Source organism: Drosophila ananassae, chromosome XL, assembly GCF_017639315.1.
Source record: "Drosophila ananassae strain 14024-0371.13 chromosome XL, ASM1763931v2, whole genome shotgun sequence".
NCBI classification, from domain to species: Eukaryota; Metazoa; Arthropoda; class Insecta; order Diptera; family Drosophilidae; genus Drosophila; species Drosophila ananassae.
The window spans coordinates 6,977,775-7,002,751 of NC_057931.1; the positions used below are offsets into that span (position 1 = coordinate 6,977,775).

General features: G+C 36.8%; 1 protein-coding gene across 6 annotated transcripts; it reads right to left on the reverse strand.

The window, feature by feature from the left end:
- Positions 1-708: 708 nt before the first annotated feature.
- LOC6502153 (putative protein kinase C delta type homolog) lies at positions 709-23,259 on the reverse strand. Of its 6 annotated transcripts, none has more exons than XM_014904466.3 (16): positions 22,987-23,259; positions 22,267-22,451; positions 19,394-19,840; positions 18,438-18,760; positions 18,261-18,376; positions 18,105-18,190; positions 17,904-18,033; positions 4,137-4,238; positions 3,537-3,620; positions 3,160-3,206; positions 2,922-3,095; positions 2,021-2,175; positions 1,658-1,805; positions 1,408-1,587; positions 1,206-1,346; positions 709-1,141 (listed from the first exon to the last, which is right to left on the reverse strand). In XM_014904466.3, exons 3-16 carry the CDS (start codon positions 19,505-19,507, stop codon positions 992-994), a joined length of 1,950 nt encoding a protein of 649 aa, XP_014759952.1. In that variant the 5' UTR covers positions 19,508-19,840; positions 22,267-22,451; positions 22,987-23,259; the 3' UTR covers positions 709-991. The 6 variants fall into 6 exon arrangements, with proteins under 6 accessions (XP_014759952.1, XP_032309343.1, XP_001966114.2 ...); XM_032453452.2 differs by having other exon boundaries at positions 3,160-3,296; XM_001966078.4 differs by lacking the exon at positions 22,267-22,451 and having other exon boundaries at positions 3,160-3,296.
- Positions 23,260-24,977: the final 1,718 nt, after the last annotated feature.

Genomic DNA, 24,977 nt, shown 5'->3' on the forward strand with positions numbered 1-24,977 from the left:
GAGATTTTATGGAAAAATGCTTGATTTTCAGAATTTTCACTCGAATTTAATGATAGTTGACAATTCAAAAGTTCAACGCTTCACAGATCACTCTCACTGCTCTACATTAGCATATGTGGACAGTGCGGATCATAACTAGCTATGGGTTGTAGGGAAAAGTTTTATAAAGAAAGGCTTATATTTATTTTCTTGTTCAATTTCAATAAAAAGTATAATTATTTCCAAAATACCTATCTTTGTGTCTGTCTATGCTAGAACTTATTGGGAATTATAGGAACAGAAAGATGTTTTTTGAATAAAAAGTTAGCATTTTCCAGAAATATTTATAAGAGAATTAATATTAGAACTCTAAAATATATAGATAAAAAGAATATATATAAATAATTATATTACCTATTTATTATTATCCTATAAATCCGTTATAAAACCCTAAAATCTTCAATTAGTTTCGAACTTTCGAGGGCCAAAAAGTACCTTTTAAGATTCTCCAACCAACTTCCCTTCATGAAACGCACTGTACTCATCCATAATCAAGAGCCAACATCACTAACGGTAGCTTAATACCATTCCGAGTTGATTGACACACATTGTTCAATCACAAGCCTCAATCACCAGCCAACCAGTTGTTTTTTTTTATAATTTTTTTGTAATTATTTATTTATCGTAGACGTAGACTTGGCTTAATTACTAAAATTAAGAACAAAAGTGTGCAAAAAAAATTGGTTTATATAATAAAGTATATATAGATTATGGTGAGGAGGGATATCTGTACAATTAGAGTGTAGAGAGACTTAGATGTACAAGTACTGCTAGCTGACTAGAAAATTATATTCTTTTAGAACTTATCTATATAAATTATTTCGATTTCTCCCTTCGAATCCAACACATAATTATTTTTTTGTTCCATTTTTTTTTTGAAAATATTTACATATACAAATACTGTTGCTCTAAATATTATTTATCATTTAGGATATAGTTTTAAGGTTAAGCTCTAGTCCAAAGTGATGTGCGGATTGGTGTACGTAAAGCCATGGAACTGTTTCTGATCCATAGAGGCCAGAATTTCCTTATCGATGGGGGTCAACCGGACCCGTTCTCTGGTGAAAACCCGATCGAAATATTGGGTATCCAATGGGTGTTTCTAATAGAGTTTTCAAGAGAATATAATATAGATATATATATATATTTTGGGGTGTAATACTTACCACTTGGGGCTTGAAGGGCGGCTCTATTTGTCGCTTCTCCAGCAGACCCCAGTCGATCGGCCGGAAGAATATATGATCGGCTATATCTCCAGCTGTACTATATTGAGACCCAATACGCTTTGTATAATCCTTTTCCAGAAGCTATAAAGTACAAGAATATTTATTATAATATTTATAAGATTATATATATTAACGAGCTTACCCCTTTGAGAATTCCAGTTGCCTCGGCGGATATATAAACGGGGAACCATGGAATCTCATTGCAAATGGACCAGAAGAGCTCGTCCTCATCGCAGCCACTAAATGGCGACTGTCCGATCAGCATCTCGTAGAGCAGCACACCGAAAGACCACCAATCCACATTTTGATTGTACTTCTCACCCTGAATATTATAAATATAGAATTTATTCTCTATAATATATATATTTCAATGAAATCAAGGCACAACTAACCTTAATGATTTCGGGCGCCATATAATCGGGTGTGCCGCAAAAACTATCCGCTGTTTTGTCCAAATAGATCTGCAGTTTGCACATTCCAAAATCGGCGATACGAACATGTCCCTCGTAGTCCAGCAGGACGTTATCCAGTTTGAGATCCCTAGAAAAAAATATACAGAAATCTTTGTAATATGGGAGTATTTTAAGCTCTCAAGAAGATCTACAAAAAGACAATATGGTTATGGTTTTTCCAATCTTTCAGTTATATGAAAACTATAGGATAATGACAACCGATCCTGGTCATTTTAACAAATATAGTGTATTTTGATATAAGAAGGCTTTGTGTAAATTTTAAAGCCGATAGCTATAACACACCTATAGATAATGCCCTTTTTGTGCAGGAACTTGAGACCCGAGATTATTTCGGCGCCATAGAATCTGGCCCTTTCCTCGGAGAAGCGTCCGCTCTCCTGGATGTGGAACATGAGATCACCGCCATTCAGATACTCCATCACGAAGAACAGGTGGCTCTGCAGGAGAAATTATTTAAAAAAAATAAAAATAAAAGAAAATAAATTAAAAATGTATTTGAGAAACAATTAAGAATCGGCCCCCAAAGTCATAAATAATTAAAATACCTTCTAATCGGTGTCAATGCAAGTGGCAAGATGCAGATACATTTACGGCTAAAAGATACAGATACAGATAGAGATACACAAATGCATCTCTCAAGATTCTAAGATACAAATGCTAAGAACACGAAACAGACGGACAGGCACCCTGATCTACATGATGTCCGAATATCCGAACAGTCTGACTGTCCCTCCTGTCCGTTTGTCCGTCTGTCCGTTTGTCCGCCTGTCCGAATGTCGTGTGCCCCAATCGATGGCCAGCCGCAGTCCCAATTAAATCAAATATATATTTAATTATAGAGCGTTTTACCTTTCCTCTGGCTATTTATAAGCCCAATCGATTGTTCTATCTAACATTTGGATATATATTTGTCCCACAGACCCACCTTTTGTTTGTGGGGATTACCTCTAAACGATAATTGAGAGAAAGGTGCCAATAGGATGTAAGAGTTTTTGTTTTAAAGTGGAAATAGTCAGAGAATTTGTTGAGAATTTTACAGGTATTTTTTAAATATTTTTTAGATTTATGATCTTTTGAAAAAGAGCTCTCTTAAAATATGAATCTGAAACTATATACCTCTAATAAGTCTATTTTATTTATTCTTAAACCCTATTTATCCTTAAAAACTAAAAACCAAACCCACCTCCGTTTGGAAAGTGCAAAACAAATGACACAAATAAGGATGTTTGGTGCCCAGGGCCAGGACCTTTCTCTCAATGAGCGTCGAGTCCACATCGTCGTCCTCCAGAACGACATCCTTTTTCAGGCACTTGATGGCATAATAGTACGTGGTATCCCTCAGCTCGGCCAGCAGGACCTATTAAATAATTTAATATTAATATTTAATAATTAAAAAAATATATAAAACAAGATATACTCACTTTGCCGAAACTTCCCTTGCCGAGGACGGCCAGAAAGTGGAAATCATCTACCGAATAATTCTTAAATCTAGGTATTACTGTGGCTGGCGCAGTGAAACGTCCGGATTTTTGGAATTGTGAATATGTATATGATGTTTCTGTGCAAGCGAGACAGCAAGATCAACAGAGCGAGATAGCGTATATAGGATAGAATATATAGAATATCAAAGTTAGTTAAGATCAAGTAAAAATATATATTAGAATTGGATAGATAATGGTTGTCGGTTCATGACTCTTTATCCAGGATCACTTGAGTGGCAGGCAGAGAGTTTTCTTATAATGTCTATATAGAGATTATAGGGGGGGGATCTGGGATATATCATTTCTATTCGGCATACCATCGTGTTCTTCGCTGGGTTCGATCTTATAGGCTGGATTCAAGCTGGGCGGAGTGCTGGGGGAGTCGCGGGCTTCTCGGGCGCCTAATTTGTTCGGGAATATTATTTATTTTATTTTGATATATTTAGTTTTCTAAAATTTTTGAGGCTTGAGGCTCAAGGTTTGATTTTGCTCATAAACTAGGTTTTGTTTAGGAATTTTAATTAGTATCTTTTATATTTAAATTTTATCTTCCACTTTCTCCTAACTTATATTTTTCTGTAAAGACTTTCTGTTCTTTTAAACTTATATTAAAATTATAAATTAAATCCTATTTCGAAACTAATTAAGTCTTCCTGTTTGCAATAAATTCATTAATGCATTTCCCCCACTAATTGCCAATTATCACCTTCTAAATTTCTGTTTTTGAGCAAAATCAAGCCCATAAATTAGAAAAGCACAAATTATAAAGATTTTATAAATTTTTTTTTGGATTTTTTTTCGGCCTTCAACGTGCTCGTTCTGATTGTGATTTGTGCATTTTTTCATCTTGGCGGCATTTTCTGATTTTTTTTTGCGATTTTCAGTGGACTTCTGCAGTGAGTTGTGGCGCATATTACCTCGCTTCACGTAGTTGAGTGCCTCGACGATGAGTTTCTGATTGACGCCGCATAAATTGGCCGTGAGCCGTTCGCATTTCTTGTGGCAGTTCACGTCACATTCTGATTGTTTTGGGTTTTTAATGCGGAATACGGTGGGAGCATGGTCGGTATATATCAGAGTATAAAGCCCACGCACCGCATTTCATGTCATTCGACGGAAATTAATTGCAAACAAATTTTTATTAAATTTTTTTCAAAGGGGTTATTCAATATTCTGTTGCGATTTATGGGTTGGCTTTGTTTCTCGACTTTTTCTATTTATTTTAAGTAAGAAACTTATATTTTAAACTTACAATTTATGCATAAAGTAACTGCATTTATAATTAAATAAAAAAACAATAGAATTCCCTCTAAACTTCCAATCTATCATCCCACTTTTAAGAATAAAAACTCCCAAAATATATTTCATAGAAAGAGTTACCTATTTAATTTATAATTAATAATTCAAATTAATTCACAGAATGTATCTTTCATTTAAGAGAAAAACGAATTGTCTAACAAGTTTAAATAAAACCATTTCCGATATTTGTTCGGGAAACAATCACATAAATTTCAAAGTGGAAGTACTCTGAACCCTCAAAGACCCGAAATGCTTATTTCCGATTTAAATAAATAAACAGAATTTATGTCTCAGTGTAGCGGGAACCATGAATTTCCGTTGATTCTTTCAACCAAGAGGCATAAACAAAATTCGAAAGAGCCATTGTTTGGGCCACTTTGATTGCAATTTCAATAAATTTTGGTTCGAACCATTGCCCGGATATCACGTATACGCAGTGTGTTCGAAAGGCAAAAGGTATTATATAAACTTTTCAAATCGAATCGAATTTACTATCTGGCTCATAACTGCGTTGTATATAGTACAAGTATTGTAGCCAGATTAGCTGCAGGTAATATAGATATCTATATAAAAATAAATATATTATGTAGAGGATAGAGGATATATATTATTAAGTATATGGTCTGAGGAGAGCTCTCTTCTCTCACGACGATGACCTAAACAATTTGTTTTCATTTGTTGTTTTGGCTAAAAGTAAAATGCCAACTTGTCGATTGTCTAGCCTTTCCTCTCCACTCTTTATTTTTCTCTCATTTTCTAAGATTTTCTTTGCTTTTCTTCGGCTTTCTTTGCTTTTCTTGCGGCTTCTGGCTGCGATTCTCTAGCAAATTCTCGCAAAAACATCAAGGAAACGCCACCACGGAACAGTAATCAGCGATAAACGATAAAATTCTCGGTGAAAAAATTACATAAAACAACGAAAGATATAGGAAGTCGATTTCCCATAATCCACTCAAAAAAAAAAATAAATACAAAATGTGAAGAAATTTTCCCAGGAAACCTTCGAAGAGGGTCTTCTTGAGTTACTTTTCATATTATTTCTATTTAGAAACAATTAAATAAATAATTTTTATAGCCATATGGAAAATATCAAAGCAACAAAATATATCCTATTATTTCGAAAACTTTATCCAGTTCTTGATCTTTTGCCACCAATAAATAATAAATAAAATTCACTAGAAAAAAAATAATTAAAAAAATAAATAGAAAAATTCAGAAATCTCATTCCGAATTTCAAAACTCATTCACAAATCATATTTTTGCACACAATTATATTCCTCCAGTCGCACAGGTCACTGAACCATTATTTTTCTATATATATTTTATATATATTCTGCATCCGCAAACGATTCCGATTTTTTCTAGCACTTCCTAGTTAACAGCTTGAATCGGGGTCTATTACTAAGCCAAAAACTATCGACGACTATATTTTTATACCATATTCTGGGGGCATTGTTTTCCCCGGATCATGTACTCTATATCTATATATATATTATATATTAGCTATTGAACGTTATTATGATTTTGTTTATTTCTTTTTTGCGTTTTGTGTTTTTCTTAATTTTTTGTTGGCGTTTCTGCGGAATTGTTTGGATGCCTTTGGTCATCTCTATATAGTATATCCCTCATATATCCCATATCCCATATCTATATGCCTGTCTAGAAAACGAAAGCATTCCGAAATGCCCCATGATTTCGGACAGTAAGAAAGCTCGTTCTTATTATTATATTTTGTTTTTTTTTTCTTGTATATTTACTGGGACACGTGCCGCACTCAAGTGATCAACTGGGAATCGGGGTGTTCGGGGGATATGTTTTTGGTTAAATACACAGAGAAAAATTCTAGGGTTTTTTGGTTTGTAAATGGTAGTTTTTACGGGAGTTTAAATAATCTATTTTTTGGACTATAAAGCTAGGAAAAATAAATATTTGATTCTATTTTAATGACAATAATTCCTAAATTATATATATTTTTGTTGGCATTTAATAGTGTGTTTATGACACTAGTTCTATATTTTATACTTTTTTTTATTATTTTATTTAAGTATTTGAATATTAATATTAATTTAATTTAAAACTCAAATTTATTGAAGAAGTTTTTGGAGGAATTTCATTTAAAATGCTTTAAAACAAGTTAGAAAAATAGGTAATTTAAAAAATATATATTTATATGAAGCATAAAATAATAAATATTATTAATTTATATATTATATATCTTTTTCTGAAATATTTTATTCATATTTTTAATATTAAATTATTGCTTCTTAATGATTCTATTTCGAACTCATTCTTTTAGGAAAATAAACATTTTATTTGTGCCCATTGTTTTTATTTGTATCCTATCCTACCCCTAATTTTTCTCTGTGTACTTAGATTAGAGAGAATGACAAATGAAGACGAAGAGAGAGAGAGAGAGAGTGACTGTGCCCCGCGGGCCTTACCTAACATCTTCTTGGGACTGGAGGGCGCAGTGCCGCCCTCGAATCCGGAATCGTTGCTGCAGGTGCTCATCCGGATGATGGAGGGCGAGGTGCCGGCCGGAGTGCCAGCCACGCCCAGTGTCGCGCCCACAGCCGCCCCTGCCCCCGCTCCCGCTCCCGAGGAGGTAGACGATTCGGTGACCCCCGATGAGGAGCCACCTCCCTTGGTGGCGCCACCACGCAATCCCGCCCCCGCAGATCCCGCTGAGCTTTGGCTGCTGCCCGAGGAGCTGCACTCCTCGCCGCTCTCATCGTCGCTGGTCGCCTCCTCCTCCAAGGACTCGCTGCCCGCCTCGCTTCCGCTCTCATCGTCCGTATTCTCGTCCGAATAGACGATCTTCTCCCGCTTCCAAAGGGGTCGCGGTGTGGCCACGAGGGGATATCGTGGCGCCTCCTCCTTCACGTAGCATTTGTTGGTGGTGTCGATTTTGATTTTCTTGTGAGGATCGAAGCGTGGCGGTTCGGCGGCGGCGGCGGCCGCTTTCTTTTGCTTTCTCTTCTCCTTGCGCTGCTTCTTCTTCATGCTTTCACTGAGATTCCGACGGATACCGCTCGCACTGGAATATTCCGCCGAACTGTCGCCGTCAAAGTCGTCGGAATCGGTTTCGGAATCGGAATTATCCGCCGACGATGGTATATAGTCCTCTAATTCAGCGTCAACGTCTCGCAGACACTGTGCCAAATTCGATACTGTTGCAAACTTTGATAAATTATTGCCGCAGCTGTTGTTGTCTACATCCACATCGGCAACACCATCAGCAACACTAGCCACAGTAGCAACACTATCAGCAATAGCAATAGCAACATCCGTATGAGCAACACCAACAGATGTTGCTGCCTCAACAGCAACAGCAACATGCAATGATTGCTGCTCTTGCTGCTGTTGCTGTTGCTGTTGCTGTTTCTCCTCTTGCCTAATTGCTTTCAAATTCGTTGTAGGCGTTGTAGTTGCAGATACTGATTGCGATGACGCATGTTGCTGTTGCACTCCTCTTGGTGATATTTTGGTCGCTTTTGTGGGGGCCAAAGTTATAAATTGATCGGCATTGATTGGGGTCACATTGCTCTCAGTTGCTGTTGCATCTACTACTGTTGATGCTGTTGCATTCGATGTTGCTGCTGTTGCTACTGTTGCTGTTGTTGTCTTCTTTTTGGCAACATTTATTTTGCCGGCTTTCGGTGATTGCACCTTTGACTTGGCGGTTTCCGTCAATTTCGTTTTGGTTTCCGTCTGGGATTGCTGTTGCTGCTGGGATTGCTGCTGCTGCTGCTGCTGCGGCTGCTGCTGTTGCTGTTCCTTGTGCGTTGTTTTATTTATTTTCGTTTCGATTGCCTGTTGTTGTTCAGGTGACTTGGCCATTTGCCCGCTATTTATTTTTGGCCCTGTTGTTTCGTTCAGTTTTGATTTGCCTGTTGGTGTTGCTACTGCTGTTGCTGCTGCTGTTGTTGATGTTGCTGTTGTAACTGTTGCAGAGCTGCCAGATTGTTTAACTGTCACAGCTGTTGTTGTTTTAGTTGTTGTCTTCGCAGCTGCTATTGTTGTCTTTGCTGGTGCTGCTGGTGTCAATGGAATTTCTTCTGGTTTTGTTGCCAACTTGACTTGCGTTGGTGTTGCTGGTGTGCCAGTTGGTGTTGCTGGTTTTGTTTGGACTTCGATTGATGTTGTTGCCTTGACTTTTGGAGATTGTTTCTCTTTCTTCTCAGTCATCCCTTCGGCATTATCTTTTGTTGTTGACTTTGCTTCCGGAGTGGTTGGTGTAAGTGTTGGTGTAACTGACTTGGCCTGAACTGCTGTTGCAATTGCCGCCTTCGACTTCTCAGCTTCCCTAGTTTCGATTTGGATTAGATTATCCTTGGATATGGCTATTTTTGGCTTTCCTTCCTCTTTTGTTTTTGTTGGTGAGTCTTTTTTGGTCGCTGCCGGTGTTGTCTTTGGTTTGGCAACATCTGTTGCAGTTGTTTTGGTCTTTGTAGCCTCCAATGGGGAGTCCACTGAAGTTGTTTGTGTAACTATGGGCTTAATGACACTTGTAGGTGTAGTTACTGGTTTAGTTGTTGCTGTTGTGGTCTTGTTTTCGATATTGCTTGTTGTTATGGTTGTTGGAGTTGCAACCTTTGGTGTAGATGGCTTTGTGGCTGGGAACTCTGGAGTTTGTGGAGTTCCTGGAGCCTTGGAAGTTGTAACTGTTGGTGTGGTTTTCAGTTCTATGGTTATTTCCGACTTAAGCTTTGGTACTGCTGGTGTCTTTGTCTCTGGGACCTTTGCTTTAACTTCATCTACTATTGTCTTTGTTTCTTTTGGTGTGGTTGGCGACTTGGGCTGCTGTTCTTCTTCGAGAAGACGCTCTTGCCTCTCGGTCAGGGCCTTTTTGCGATTAGTCATGTAGAGGGTTTCCCTCGAACCAATTTGCGACCAAAAGTCCTCACCGCTCTCCGACTTTTGAATGGCTTTCCTGATGGGCTTGGGTGTGGCCACTCCCTCCACTTTGGGTTCTTTCTTCTCCGGTTCCTGCTTCTGTATGGCCGCCTCATCAAAAGTGAAGATCTGCGCCACACTTACATGCTGCTGTGGTGGCTCCTTCTTCTCTTCCGGCTTTGGAAGAACCTTCTTCAAAGGCGATGTCTTGTTGGTTTTGGGAGCCGCCTTCATGAATCCCTCGGGCAGGGCCGGCTCGGGCTTTTTCTTCGGCAACTTGAAGATCTTGTGGATCTGATGGTGCTCCTCGACAGTCTCCACGTTCACCGTGAACTTGGGCTTCGGACTGGGACTGGGCGTGGAACTGGAGCCCGACGTGGAGATGAGTCCTTGACTGGTAACAGAGGGCTCTTCATTCAGCTCCAGGACACTGGGCATGTGTTCCACCTTGGCGGAGGGAGCTGGAGCATTTTCCACGTCCACAATGGCGGTGATTTTGTGGCGCAACTTCTTGGACTTCTTAGAGCGACGCTTCGACCTCTCAGTGCCGCTTTCATCGGCTGTGGTGGTGCTATCGTGACTGGATCTCCTCTCCAGATGGATCATCTGGAAGCTTCCGGAGCTGGACTTTTGCAGTTTGTTAAGGATCTCCTGCTCCTGTTCCTGGATAATGGAGGCTCTGCGCCTCAGCTCCCCGGCATTCAGATCATCGTCGATCTTATCGGAGGATATATCCTCGCAGATATCATGAAATGTGGGACATTGAACCAAACTCAACCTTCGGATTTTCTGCTGCATCTCTTCCAGCTCCTCCTGATCATCGAGGGACTCGGAATCATCTTTCTCCTGATCATTCTTTTGGTTTTGTTCCTCCTTGGGGGCCTCACTCTTCTGGGCACTTTGTGGCTGGATTAGTTCCTGGACCTGGGCCTGATTAGTGACTGGTGGCTCCTCCTTGCCATCCCGGATGTAGAATCGTTCGCGGAGCAATTCTCCGGGGGATTTCTTATTACTGGTCACTGGGAAGGCCGCCAATTCTTCGGCCAACTTTTGTCGCCAACTCAGACTGGGCTCGGTGGCTGGTGGAAGATCCCGGAACTGATGTTCTGGCGGTTGGATGGGTTCTGGGTTCTTGCTGGAAGTATTCTCCTCAGCACGATCCTTGCTGCGACGTCGTATGGTGGAAAGTCGAACCACAGCGCGATTTCTTCGAATAGTAGAACGGCGCTTGGGTCCCGATTCCGGGACTTCGAGGAAGTTCTCCTTGGCTGGGTCTTCTGTTTTGACTTCTTCTTTTATTTCTTTCTTGGTGTCCTGTTTCTTGACTTCGTCCTTGTCCCTTTCCTTATCCTTTTCTTTGTCCTTATCCTTGTCTTTGTCATCCTTCTCATTGGACTTGGGAGTCACTCCCCGGCGATACCGCGAGGAACTCACATCGATATCCGCCGTATTTATGGCGATGGGACGTGGCGGAATATACCGGGTGGTGGGCGTGGTTGAGGCGTAGCTAGTGGATGTGTACTTGGGGGACTGGATCCTAGTAAGAGGCATCAGGCTGCTGTGGCCGCTGTGCCTGCCACTTTCGGTGATTGTGGTCAGTTTGGGCTGATACCTGGAGCCGAGGCCGTGGAGGGAGCTACTGGAACTGCTGGAGGCGCCACTCGTATAGCTGGGCGAGCGGGGCGAGGAGGGACTGAGGGGCACCATATAGCTGGCCGGATAGGAGCGATTGTAGCTGGAGGTATAGCTGCTCGATCCGGGCAGATTTAAGCCCAGACCGGAGCTATAGTACGGCGAGTAGAGCTGACTGCTACCGCCGCTGTAGTAGTAGTTCGTGGAATCCGAGTACAGAGGCATTTTGTCACAATATTCTTTTATATTTTACAACTTAAAAAAAATCACACAACACTCTTGCTCTTCAAGATTATTCTTTGTTTTTATTTTGTAGATTTTTTAATATTTGAAGTAGTTGTTTGAGGTTTTACTTTTTTAGGATTTCATTTTTTTTGTTGCTATAAAGCTGCAATTATGATTTATTTTAAATACTTTCTAAATGGCACAGTTTAAGGGCTTACAAAATTTATTTATTTATTTATTTTTATAGCAATTAAGGTATTCCTTTTTAGAATCGAATAATAATTGGCAAAGATATAGACATCCTAAGGAGCCACGTATGGAAATCCTGGATTTGGCAAGGGGTGAAAAAATATTTTGTTCCCAGATTTTGATGCAGATCGACGGGAAATCGATCCACAAATCGATAAAGGCATTCCTCTCCAGGATTGGATCAGAAATGGCAAAGATATAGACTTCCAAAAGGGCCACATGGGGGAATCCTGGATTTGGCAAGGGGCTCCCCACAAAAATTTGAAAAATGATGAAAAAATATTTCATTCCCAGATTTTGATGCAGATCAGCGGGGAATTGGTCCACAAATCGATTAAGGTATTCCTTTCCAGAATCGGATGAGAATTGGCAGAGATATAGACTTCCAAAGGGGCCTCATATGGAAATCCTGGATTTGGCAAGGGGCTCCCCACAAAAATTTGAAAAATGATGAAAAAATATTTTGTTCCCAGATTTTAATGCAGATCGGCGGGAAATCGATCCACAAATCGATTAAGGTATTCCTTTCTAGAATCGGATGAGAATTGGCAAAGATATAGACATCCTAAGAGGCCACGTATTGAAATCCTGGATTTGGCAAGGGGTCTCCCCACAAAAATTTGAAAAATGATGAAAAAATATTTTGTTCCCAGATTTTAATGCAGATCGGCGGGAAATCGATCCACAAATCGATTAAGGTATTCCTTTCTAGAATCGGATGAGAATTGGCAAAGATATAGACTTCCAAAGGGGCCTCATATGGAAATCCTGGATTTGGCAAGGGGCTCCCCACAAAAATTTGAAAAATGATGAAAAAATATTTTGTTCCCAGATTTTGATGTAGATCGACGGGGAATCGGTCCACAAATCGATTAAGGTATTCCTTTCTAGAATCGGATGAGAATTGGCAAAGATATAGACATCCTAAGAGGCCACGTATTGAAATCCTGGATTTGGCAAGGGGTCTCCCCACAAAAATTTGAAAAATGATGAAAAAATATTTTGTTCCCAGATTTTAATGCAGATCGGCGGGAAATCGATCCACAAATCGATTAAGGTATTCCTTTCTAGAATCGGATGAGAATTGGCAAAGATATAGACTTCCAAAGGGGCCTCATATGGAAATCCTGGATTTGGCAAGGGGCTCCCCACAAAAATTTGAAAAATGATGAAAAAATATTTTGTTCCCAGATTTTGATGTAGATCGACGGGGAATCGGTCCACAAATCGATTAAGGTATTCCTTTGTAGAATCGGAGGAGAATTGGCAAAGATATAGTCTTCCTAAGGAGCCACGTATGGAAATCCTTCGGTATTCCTTTTGAGAATCGAATGGAAATTATCGAGCCCATATGGAAAGCCTTCAAGGAAAAAATACCTTAAAAAAATCAACCTAATTAGTCTCTAATTTATTGTCTTAATAGGTGTTAATGGTGTGGGATAAACAAATGGGAATTGGCTTAAAAACACACAGGCAGCACGCAGTTTCCGGCTAAAAGCCACTCGGTTTCGTGTCAATAACTCAATTTAATTGCAATTGTTGGCCACTAACGAGGCTAATCCCTCTTGGCCAACTCGCTTGGGCAATGCGATAAATTTAGATTCGTAGAATCGTAGAACGGGTGAAGATTTCTTCCCATAATTTCGATGGCACTTCAGTTGATTTCTCGCAGGTTAACGCTTGCTTGAAAATACAGTATAAATCTATATATAATATATACTTCTTAGAGCTTCTACCGCATAAATGTATATATAGGATGTATATTGCTTCGCCCTCTGCTTGGCTCTTCTGTCATTTAATTATACAATTTTTAGAAATTTCAAAACTGCTGTCATAATGTGCCAGCATTTGGCAATACATGGCCGAGACATCGAACCAGCTTCTGCCCAGCAGAAGCAGCGGCATTAATTATTTGGCCTAATTGGCCAAAAAGGTTTAATTCCCCTTGATTGACCGCACAGTCGGATCGAATTTGATTCTAAATCGAAGAATTCTATATATGATTTTGGCAGAATTTTTTTTGGGGGAATTATGGGAAAGATTTTGCTAAATTTTCTGGTTTTTAGAAAAGGGAATTATTACAAGAAGACTACCTACATTTTCTTGCCTTTTTTAAAATTAACTTTTAGTTTGAAATCACTTGTTAAATAGCAATTTAAATTTCCTAAGAAAACAGATACATTTTTATGTTTTTTTTTTAAGGAAAAGTCCAATTCTTAATAGCTTTTCTTGGTAATTCCAAATACAGTCGGAAATCAACACAATAATTGTTTAATTTTTCTGGAAATTTCTGCAAAATCAATTCGTCAAATGATTTGCTAAAAAGTTTGCCAAAAAAACTGAGATTAAAATTGAATAAAATCCATTTTTAGACGAAAATGAAAGAAAATGGAACTGAAATTGTCATTGATTTGAAGCTGAAGGTCAGAAATGGTTTCTGGAATCGATGGCTTTTCAATAATTAACGCGTCGTTTCTTTTATTTTTTGTTGTTTAATTTTTTTTTGGTTTATACAATATGTTTATTATTGGCTTTTGCGTTTGCCCACATGTGCCATATAGAAAATAGATGAATATATATTCCGATATAATTTTTTTTGTATTTTTTTTTGTATTTTTTGCATGACGTAAGCGCTCACGAGTCGTTGTCTGCGATATTCCACGCATCTGACAGATACTTTTTATAATTTTTGTTTTTGTTCTTTAAACTTTGTGTTTTTGATATTATTTTATTAGAGCACACTTTTTGATATTTTTTAATGGTTTTTTTTTAAATACATTTTTTTGATTATTGTTTAAAAATGAATATTTTACCGTTAACGCGACAGCAGTGAAAAAAAAAATGAAAATAATAAAAAAGAAAATGCCAGCAAAGTCGACGTGGCGAACGCATTAACGGAAACTACTGAAATGTGAAAGGCAGCGCTGAAAAATTTTCAATTCCGATTCCTGATCTCGACGATTTCGAAGTCTATATCTGCATATATATGTACATAGTCTGTGTATTGGTGAGTATCTGTGTGAGAGAGGCTAACTTCGTTGCTGACGAGATACACGTGTGGCGGGCCTGTTTTGTACAAGTATCTGTGTATTTCACTGAGGATGTATCTTCCATTTTTGTTTGTGTTTGTGTTGAGGCAAGAGGCCCCAGATCATCGTTGTTCTGTCTGCCAATTTCGAAATATGCTAACCCCCCTCACATACTCTGCCCACACCCACCGACTGCCATAAATTTTCACACCCAGACCCCCGAAGCACTTTTTCGAATTTCGAAAATCATCATCATCAGAACACGATTTTTGACTCTTTTGAAATATATTTGCACAGCGAAAGTAAAAGCGAAAATGAGAATATTTTTGAGGAGAGTTTTCTCGCCAAAGAGAGTCCAGAGCATATTTTAGAGATTTCTCATAAAATACTACAAGCAATTAACTAAAATGATGATAACTAAAGTGATATTAAACACCTCAAGATATGCGCTTTAGAAACCTCAAAAATTTCCTTAAAAACTACAGTTTTCGAAATCAAATACCCCCTTAAAAATCACATTTTCTTTCATAAAATGTGTGACCAATTTATTGTCACTAAAATTTGTCTAAACCATAAATTATAATGAATTTTTGTAGTGTAATCAGACATCAAAGTCTTTATGGTTTTGACTTTTTAAATTTCACAAGATACTCTATCTGCCATAACTGATTTTTAGATAGTTTTTCCTAAAAATATCATTTAATGTGTGGATATAGTAATTAAAAGAAAACATATTCCATCCAGAAATAAAACTTGTTTTTAGAAAAGTACTAATTTTTTGAAAGAGTGAAGATCAAGCTTTAGAAGTTAGGGTTTTGGTTTGAAATGTTTATAGATATTTTAAAGCTAATACCTATAATAATAATACCTATAAAGTGCTCTAAAATATACCTATATATCTAAAATTTATACTCTAAATTATAAAGTCAAAAAATATGATAATATTTTTCAAAAAATACTTAAAAAATACTTTTTTTTTGTTTAATTTTTGGCAGAAAATGGAAAATGTCAAGCAAAGAACCTAAGAGGCAAGAAGGCAACTGCAAATACTTAGCTGGGCTCGTCAGATCATCAATCTGCTCGTTTGTGGCACCTGCTATCAAGATGTTTGGCTAAAATTGTCCATCGACCCAGCACCACCCCCTCCTTAGCCACTTCAGCCCCCTCGAGGCACGAGGCACGAGGCAAGGAAATCGAAAACAAATGCCAGAAATGCCTTACGTAGGATGTATCCTACAAATCGTACTAAAATCGTACAAAATCGTACATATATCGTACATTTTCTACCAAAAAGTCCGCGTAAATGCGATTCCTAGTGGTGACGCTATGTCGGTTCCGCAAAATACAATTATAGATCCCCAACAAGAGGAGGAGATGGGAAAGCGCCAAACAACCAGAAATAGAACTGCAACATGCTCTTCTTTTACTTTTTTCTAATTTTCTATAGTGTTTTTCTTTTTTTGAATTTCTGCCACTTTTCTTGGTAGTTTTTCTCGCAGTCTTAGTACTTAATCTTTTGCGATTTATAGCCACTAACGAAAAAAAAATGAGAAGAAATTGAAAAACAGGGGAACGATATATACTTTGTGCGATATTTTTGCGCCTGCATTCCTGTCATGTCAGTTGTAAAGGTGCCAAGCTCCGGGCCCACTTGAACACTCGAAAAAACTAGAAAGTATTTCAAAAAACACTTTTTTTAAGGTACAGTACTTTACAATATTTTCAAACAGTATGTCTTTTTAAAAATATTTAAAGAGTCATACATTCTAAGCCTAAAAGGATGCCATTTCATAAAAATGTATATCATATGAGGCATAATTTCCGGACTATTATTTTGAAAAAAAGGCTTGAAAATAGTTTAGAAATAGTTAATTTTGAAATTTTTAAAGAAATTTATTATTGGCGTGTTCGTCACCTACTTGGATTTATCCAGTAATAATTTTAATTTAATTCTAGATCAGACATTTAATTGATAAATAAAAAATGCAGGGAACTTATAAAGTCGATCTATTATTTACGAATTTTTCGCCTTCAGAGTAAAATGTTCTTTTTGTACTTTTTTGTGTGTCTTTCTGTTGGCAAAGTCGCAATAAATTGATTCCTAATGCAGTCTGGCTATCTGTCTGGCCGTCCATTTGCCAAATAAAACGATTTCGGTCTGATCGGGCCTTTTGGCATTATTTCCGCTTTGATCGCTCAACCGATCCCCTGACAGCAAGTGAAAGTATATTCTCATTTCTTTGTTTTCCGCAAAAAAGTTGCACAATTTCTCGCACATCTGCATAATGCAACTGCATGTCAAAAATTATGGCATCACGAAAGAATTTCAATTCTTTTTTTGTGACTCTCGCATTTCAATTCGTTTTTTTCGCAGAAAATGCGCATTTTTATCACACATACGCAGTGTGGGCTATTCTTTCATTTTTTTTTTTTGGTTTGAACAAGGAATGGCCCAATTTTTATTTAAAAAATTTATACTGACACTTTTCGAAACAGGAAAAGATTCAGAGACACAATTATGGCATATATGTGGAAAGATTATATGCGAAAAGTGAAAATTTCACGGGACAAGTAGAATGGGATGCATTCATTAATTACCAGAAATTAAAAATATAATATTTGTGTATTTTAAGATGGTTTTTCAAAAGGGGATGGGATGTCAAATCGTTTAATTTATTTCACATAATCAAAATAGAACAAATATGTGTTTGAAAATAATAATTTCTGTTACATGTAAATAAAATACTAGTTTCTTATTTTAATTCCCTTTGTTTAATAAAGAATTTCCTTAAATTCCCTTTATTTGACCCTCTATTTGAAGTGACCGTTACATTTCCCTGATTAAGAAAAAGCTCAAAAGCCTTAGGTTCTTAAAATCGCTACAAAATCGGAAAAGCTTTTGAGGAAAAGCTATTGTCTCACCTGTGGCGTAGAGGGTGCCACCTGGAAAAAGTTTCTACAAAAGCCACCCCTACTAAATCGCAACAGAATAAGGATATTAAGGATAGGTTTTTTAAATAAAATGTTAAAAACTAAAATAGGAGCACCTAGTTGTCTTAAAATTTAAGTGTTTCATATTATTATAATATTTGTATTGGAATATAGAAATAAATGTGTTTAATAAGTCTAAAAATCATAATAGGAATGTGGTTTTTGTTTTTTAATATGTATAAATAATAAATAGACAGAAATAAAACATTTTAAGTGTGACCAGGGTTGTATTTGTAAACAAAGTATCATTTTCCAGAGAAATAATTGATGTGTTTCAATTAATATTCTATAAAGTGCTCTTATTTTAGTTTAAATATATAAAACAGTAATAATTATTTTCTTAATTAAGAATTTAAAACTCACCTTCACACTTGAGACCCTGAATAAAAAATCCCCCCATCAGCGAGCCACAGTGATCGCAAAAAGTCGGTGACATAAAAGTGTGGGGCTTGAAACGATGCGGCATATCGATCTTAAAGCGTTCCCGCAGCAACTAAATTATAAAAATAATTATAAATATTATATATTCATAATTTAATCAAGAAAATTAGTAAAACCACATACAATTGTACTAGCTGAGGTAAAAACGGATCCAGAACATTTGCCCAACAACTTTTCATGACACTTTTTATGCACCACCGTCTGACAAACTGCATAAAAAATATTTAGTTTAATATTTTATTATTTTTTAAATGTTAAAATAATAATTTTTAGACTTACTAATGCACTGATAGCCTTGTTTACCAAATCCCCAGAGGAACAAGTTGCAAAAAGCACAGAAAGTAGGCTGGCGAAAGAATTTGGCCACAAAACGATGTCCATTGATGTCGTGGGTTCTGAAAAGGATGCGATATGATATTATATCTTACAAGGATAATATTAATTCTAATTACTGACTTCTGATGCTTGATGGCGCCTCGTCGATTGGTTATGCTCCGAGGACGAGTTCGCCTGTCCACATAGACACTGCTTCCGGTGACACCAACGCCTCCTTTCTCTGGCAAGCCTGTGCTGCTCTCCCTATCCCGATCCCTGTCCCTATCCCGATGATAGGCCTCCTCCTTGGAGTGCTGCCTGGGCAGCTCAAAGGAATGCTGCTTGCCATAGTGATCTCTTTCCCGATCTCTGTCCCGATCCCTTCGGGCTCCACCGGAGGCACTGCTGCCACTCAAGCCACTTCCAGCTCCACTGCTGCTGCTCGAGCTCTGTTTGTAGCGAGTCTGAAAGTAAGATGTTGAAATAATTAATAATTTTAAAAACAATAGGTATTCGTAAACCACTTTATTATGGAATTCTATAAATGTTTGCACCTGTTCCAGTCTTACACACTATTTACACATTAGTTTTATATTTTTAATGGGATTTTGGCTCTTGATTTTGTAAATAAAGCTGATCTGTTTGTTTTAAATCAAAACAAAGAATCTTTCGTTTATAATTACAATTCATTCATGCCGATATTATTTAATAATATTTTTGTTTAATAGTTGGAGAAGCCATATGGAAAATTTAGGTATTAAAATGTTTATCGCTCTAGTATTAAAATAGGAAATATCTGAATTTTAAGACTCTGCAAATTACTCGAAGTATGGGGTATCATATAGCTAAGAGTCTATAGGAAAAACTATAAAGTTCAAGGACTATAATAACCTATACAAAAAACAGGTATGATATTCCTGAGAGTCTATAGTAAAAACTTCTTGTTTCAAAAATAGGATCTATTGAAATCATGAAGCCTAAAAGTACCGGCTATCAATAGTTCCAAAAACCTAACCTATCCTTTCTGTTTAAAATCTTTAATCTATAATTTTTGAGGATCCCATAACCCCTAACCCCCTTAGAGAACCCCTACTCACCTCGTGACCCCCTTGACCGCCCTGATGGCGGGAGGAGCCCCCGGAGCTGCGGGGTCGCTGGCTGCTGGAATTGCTGGACTTTTGCTTGCGCACCTGGGCGCGTGTGAACATCATCTTGGGGTCTTGCTCTGCGGTCTCCTGATTCCGTTGCGGATTGTGATTCCGATTCCCATCTATATAAAAATATATATATATTTTTTTTCTATATATTTTCGTTTGTGGGGATCTTTTAGGTGTGTTTTCTTGGGGCTTCTGTTTTGTGTTTCACTTTTGGCGCTTTATGGCGAGTACAAGGCGATTCTTTTATATTTATATTAAATAAACACTGTGCATTTTCAGTCAGCTGTGTGTTTCTGCTTCTGTTTTATGCTTTCTGCCTCTGCCTCTCTGCTTTCTGATTTTTTTCTGGCACTTCTTGGCCAGGTTTAAAGCCGCGTTGATGGATACCTGAAAGACAGCACACAGTGAGAAAAAATCATGCTCAAATTATGCATAATATTTTGAATTTGAATGTTGTTGCTGGACATCGACATTGGCCTTTAGCCGTCTGCCCCTTTTTAGTTTTGTTTTGCCCCCTCCACCACCCACTCCTCCCCCTTGGGGGAAAAATTGTGTCACGTATTCCGATATGACATTGACATTTTTTTTTTTTTTGGGCGGGCGAGTGGGTGGAAAAGTGTTGAGGAACCATTTGTCTGATGCCAGACTGATGATCGCTGAGGATCTATTAATTACACTGAGAGAAATGTCATAACAAAAGGGTATTTATATATTTTTTATGAGAATTTTGAAAAAGAGGATCATTTGTACCTTAAAGAAACTATATTCCAACAACTCTCTGATTCATCAAAACTATTTAAACATTTTCATTCATTTATCTTAGAATGAATACAACACAATAAATGAACACTACAAAGAATGAATAACTGATAACTGAATTTTAATGAAAAATGAACGCTTTAAATTTATTTTAAATCATCAATAAAGAAAGAATTCTTCCAAAAAATAGACCCAATGAATGCCTTCATTCTAAGATAAATTTATAAGTTAAGGATTAAAAATAATGCCTTCTTTATAGACTTTTTTTTTATTAAATATTTGATAGAGAATTGAATTTATAGAAAAATGATAAATGTATTTTATATATCTATGTCCTTTGTCATCCGACTCAAGTATAGAAAATAATTTTCAATGGCCATAAAGTTGGCTTTTTAATGTTTAAATATTCTGAATAATTTCTTTGGAAAATTTTATTTTCGGGGGAATAACAAATTTTTTGATTCATCGTTAAGAGCATAATATCAGCATAATATCAGAATATGAGTGTATTTGTTTGGAATTTTTCAATGATTACCATTTGAATTTCTGTTGTTTTCGAGATTGTTTTTGTATTAATTGAATTGTATTTCTTATTGTTGTTTTGGAAAGTTGACTGGAGGAGCGATCGACTAATAATGGATTTGGAAATTTATTGAAAATCTAACAGCCCACACAAAACAGGAGAGCAAAAATACACAAGAAAGTTGTTGGAGGGAATCCGCGCAAATTGGCGAAAAACGTTTTGAAAAATATGATTTTTTGTTTTGTGTTGAGGGGGTTTATAGGTGGGGGATTTTTGGTTTTTGGACGCTCTACCCCAAAAATAAGCTCTTGATTCATTTTTGAAAATTTTTGTTGTGAATGCCGTACCGCTTTCCATTTCCATACCCGATTGTTGTTAATGTTATTAAAAATAGAAATTAAGTGGCGAATTGTGCGCGATTGCGTGCCAATTGATTGCCGGATATGATAAAAACACAAACAAGATGTGCCAAATCCTCCGATCCGCAAAGGAATGAATCTATATAGATCTACGCTATATGCATGCTATAGTGTCTGCCCGATTTCAGGGTTAAGGTTCTCGGTTCTCAGCTCTCAGCTCTCAGTCCATCAAGGCTGACTGTCGCATTACAAAATTTGAAACAGAATTCGAAAGAATTTTAATCCAATTCGGGGGTCCCTGGAAAATATTTATTTGTCTTTTCGTGTTTTGTGTGTTTTCGGAATTTATGGCTCTAAAATAATCAACAAAAAAGGTCCTTGACTAAAATGTAGTTCTTTTTCAAGAAAAGATAACATTTACAAGAAATAAGGGGATGTTTGAGGCAAAAATGTTGAAAGAAATTGTTAGATTCTTTATGTTTTCTTTAAATTATATAGAGATTTTTACTGTTTTAAAAGGCTTTGATTTGTAAGATTTCCTTTTAAATAGTTATGTTTTTCATTGCATTTCAAAATATGCAAAAACAAGTTAAAAATCTTAGTAGTTTCGGTCTATAATATGAAAGGATTACTATTTTTCTTAAATTTTTATTTGCCATTTTTCTTTTTAAAAAAAAATATATATTTATTTCTATATTTTGTCAAATATTTATCTGTTGCTTTCGAATTTGTCGAATGTTTGTATATGTATTATTGTTTTGACATTGTTGTGATTGCTTTTTAGCCAAGTTAATCCCGAAAATTTGTGTGGCCTTTTTAATTACTTGAAAAATATTATTTTTGACCAAAAAGAAAGGTATTTGTTTTGTTCTAAATATTTATTTAAGAGAATTGTTGTTTTTTGGGAACTGTATAGGTAAATGAAAAAGGTAAATGAAAAACTTAATAGATATTAAAACTATAAACAAAAATATCAGACACAATATTTTAGATAGACAGAATTTATAGTTTATTTTATGATTTAATTAAATAATAGCTATATTTCTATGTAGAGGTTCCTCTAAAGTTTTATTATTTCTTGGCATTACTTTAATTTCCTATTTAATTTCCTGCCCAATCGGTTGAGGTCTGGAAGTGTTTAATTAACTGGAAACACAAATGTCTTAACTCACACGATCGTTTGGCTAAATGAACTGATTTTCCAGCGGCGGTTCATGTTGGTTTTTGTTATTTTCGCTGCCAGTGGCTGGCGATAATTGAACTGGTATTGATGGGCCATCGGCGATTGAGATGACAAGTAGTTTATAGAGCTCGATTCTTATTCTGATTCTGATTGATCGAGTGGGGCATTCAGAGTCTATCACGAGCACGTGTTCGACCGCGAAAATCATGAAATAAAAGTGAACAATTTTTGGGTGAGAGAGATTTAAAAATCTTTGTGGAGAAGAGTGGAGGAAACTTTTTGGATTTTTCAGATTGAAAAATCTGAAATTTTTGGTATTGAGTTTTGGGAGCGAGAGGAAGGTGAGGTTGGGATAGGGGGGCTACTATAAACACATTCCACATTTGGTACACACAATAATAAATATTTCGTAGTGAAATGCTTTTGTTTTAATGCCCCGAAAAACACATCGCAAATGAACTGTATGATTGTGCGGTTCTCTCTCTTATTCCTTTCCATCTTATTCTCCTATTTTTCATCGCATTTTCCTTCATTTTATATACCATATATAACCCCTATATAGTTCTATATGGCTGTGACGTCATAATGCCAGGTGAACAAAGGCACAGGTGCACCTGTAATCTGCCTGGGCTTCTATATATATTTTTTGGTCTTTCACTTTCACTTGGCACTGCAAAAAAAAAAGATGAAGAATATACTTTTCACGCACTTTCACTTGCCTGCAACACACATACGCCGTGTTGCACGTTCTGGTGCAAAAATTATTGCCACCAAAAACAATGAGAACACAACCGAAACATGGCCAGAACGTGCAACAATTTTTGCTTTTATTTCTTTTTTTTTTTTGGAAAAAAAAAATAGAATCTCAAAGTAACAATAAATAGATTCGAGTATCTGTCAGATACAGTCCGCTCTGAATTTTCCGCAGCGTTCGCACGGGAACGCTCAGCATTCGTATCTGAAAGTGATATACCCGAATTGTATCTCAGACTCTGGCCCATAGCTGTATCTGTATCTGTAGCCGAGTATCTGTGTATCTGCATCTCCATTTGGGAGAGTGATCTCTCGTACTCTCCCATCGTATTGAAATTTTTCTTGTTTTTCCTTCAGTTCCGTCGCCTTCGATCCATACAGACAGAATATATGTTTTTTTTTGTGTATATTTTGTATATTCGAGATCATGTGCTCTTTTTACATTACTCCCTGGCGTTACCCAAAATTTTTGGTCACCCAGAGAGAAACTGAGAAATAGAGAAAAGTCTCAGAAAAGCTTTATTTGTTTGGAATTTTTTGAAAACAAAAGAAAATAAAAGATTTACTTTGGAAAAATAGTATTTAAGAAAATGGTTGGTAATTTGCATAAATTTTCCTATAAACTCTGTAAAATTTTCTTTTTTTTTTTATAAAAATTTAAGTAACTATATTTATGAAATATTTAATCCCTTATTTTATAGGAAATCCCCTATTCTATACCTTTGTAATTCTTTTAAAAAAGAAAGCTTTAAAAGCTTTGTATTTTTTTGGGTTTTTGGAGGCACGCGCCTCTCCAAATTTTCTCGCAAAATCTCAATGTTTATTTATGTATTTTGTTAATTTTAACATAAAAAGCAAACAAACTGAGAGCCCAAAAAAATTAAGGCTATTTGTTTGAGAGAATTGTATTGATTGGTACTCGGAATCTTACAGTTTCCACTTTGGAAAACGCAAATGACAAATGTTCTTGATCGATCTGCTAACTCCCATGATTCGATTCATTGATTTTCTTTAATACTGTCCATTAATTTGAAGAATTTATATATTATTTCTTAATCAGACTAATTTAATTCTACGGGTGATACAAAATTGTTGAATAAATTAAGAAATCTTTGAATAAATGAAGGAAGAAAAAGTTTTTGGGGGAAAGTACCAGCTAGTTTATAGACAAATTTTATATTTTAGCCTTTGTTTTGGCTTTTGTCTCACTATTCCTACAAGATTATTAAATATTTCCACAAATATCTAGAAATTATTGAGAAAAGAATCTGATACTCTTAACAACTGTCGGGTTGTGTGAGCTTGAGCCCTTGAGGACAGAAGAATACCAGAATATTGGCCTGGCCTCGTTTTTCTTTTTTGTGGTTTCGGTGAAAATCAAATGCCGAACAATGATTGAGTTTCGAGTCAAGGCCGAGCTGGGGGAGAAAAGTTTATCGTTTAACTTTTCCGGGGTCAGAGGCCGGGGGTCAGAGCGGCATCTGCTTGGCACCATTTGTATTCGGAGTATTGGCCTGGCCGATTGATTCATGGGCTTCATTTTCCGGCGGTTTGTCTGCCGAAAGCGTATTGAATGACATAAATCAGTTCTGGGCCAGACAATAATGAAAATGTCGAGCCCATATTGCGGCACACACTTGAATCAGTATCTTCCAGATACATCTGTGTATTGTATCTGTGATATGCGGCATTGATATTCAACTAGATAGTTAATCAAGCAAAAAATGTGGCCAACCTTCGTGTCCTGGATCCTGGATCCCACAACGAATGGTCGCGTGCAAGGAGCTTATAAGTAAGTATCTCTGAGATGTGGCAACCGACAAATATCAGTTGCATGCCATGCCAGAAAAAATAAAGGATGCTGCCGGTTGCATGTTGCAAGGATTTCCCAAGGCTCCCAATTCTCTAACAAAAAAATCTCTGAAATTCTGCACCTGGCATTTGGCA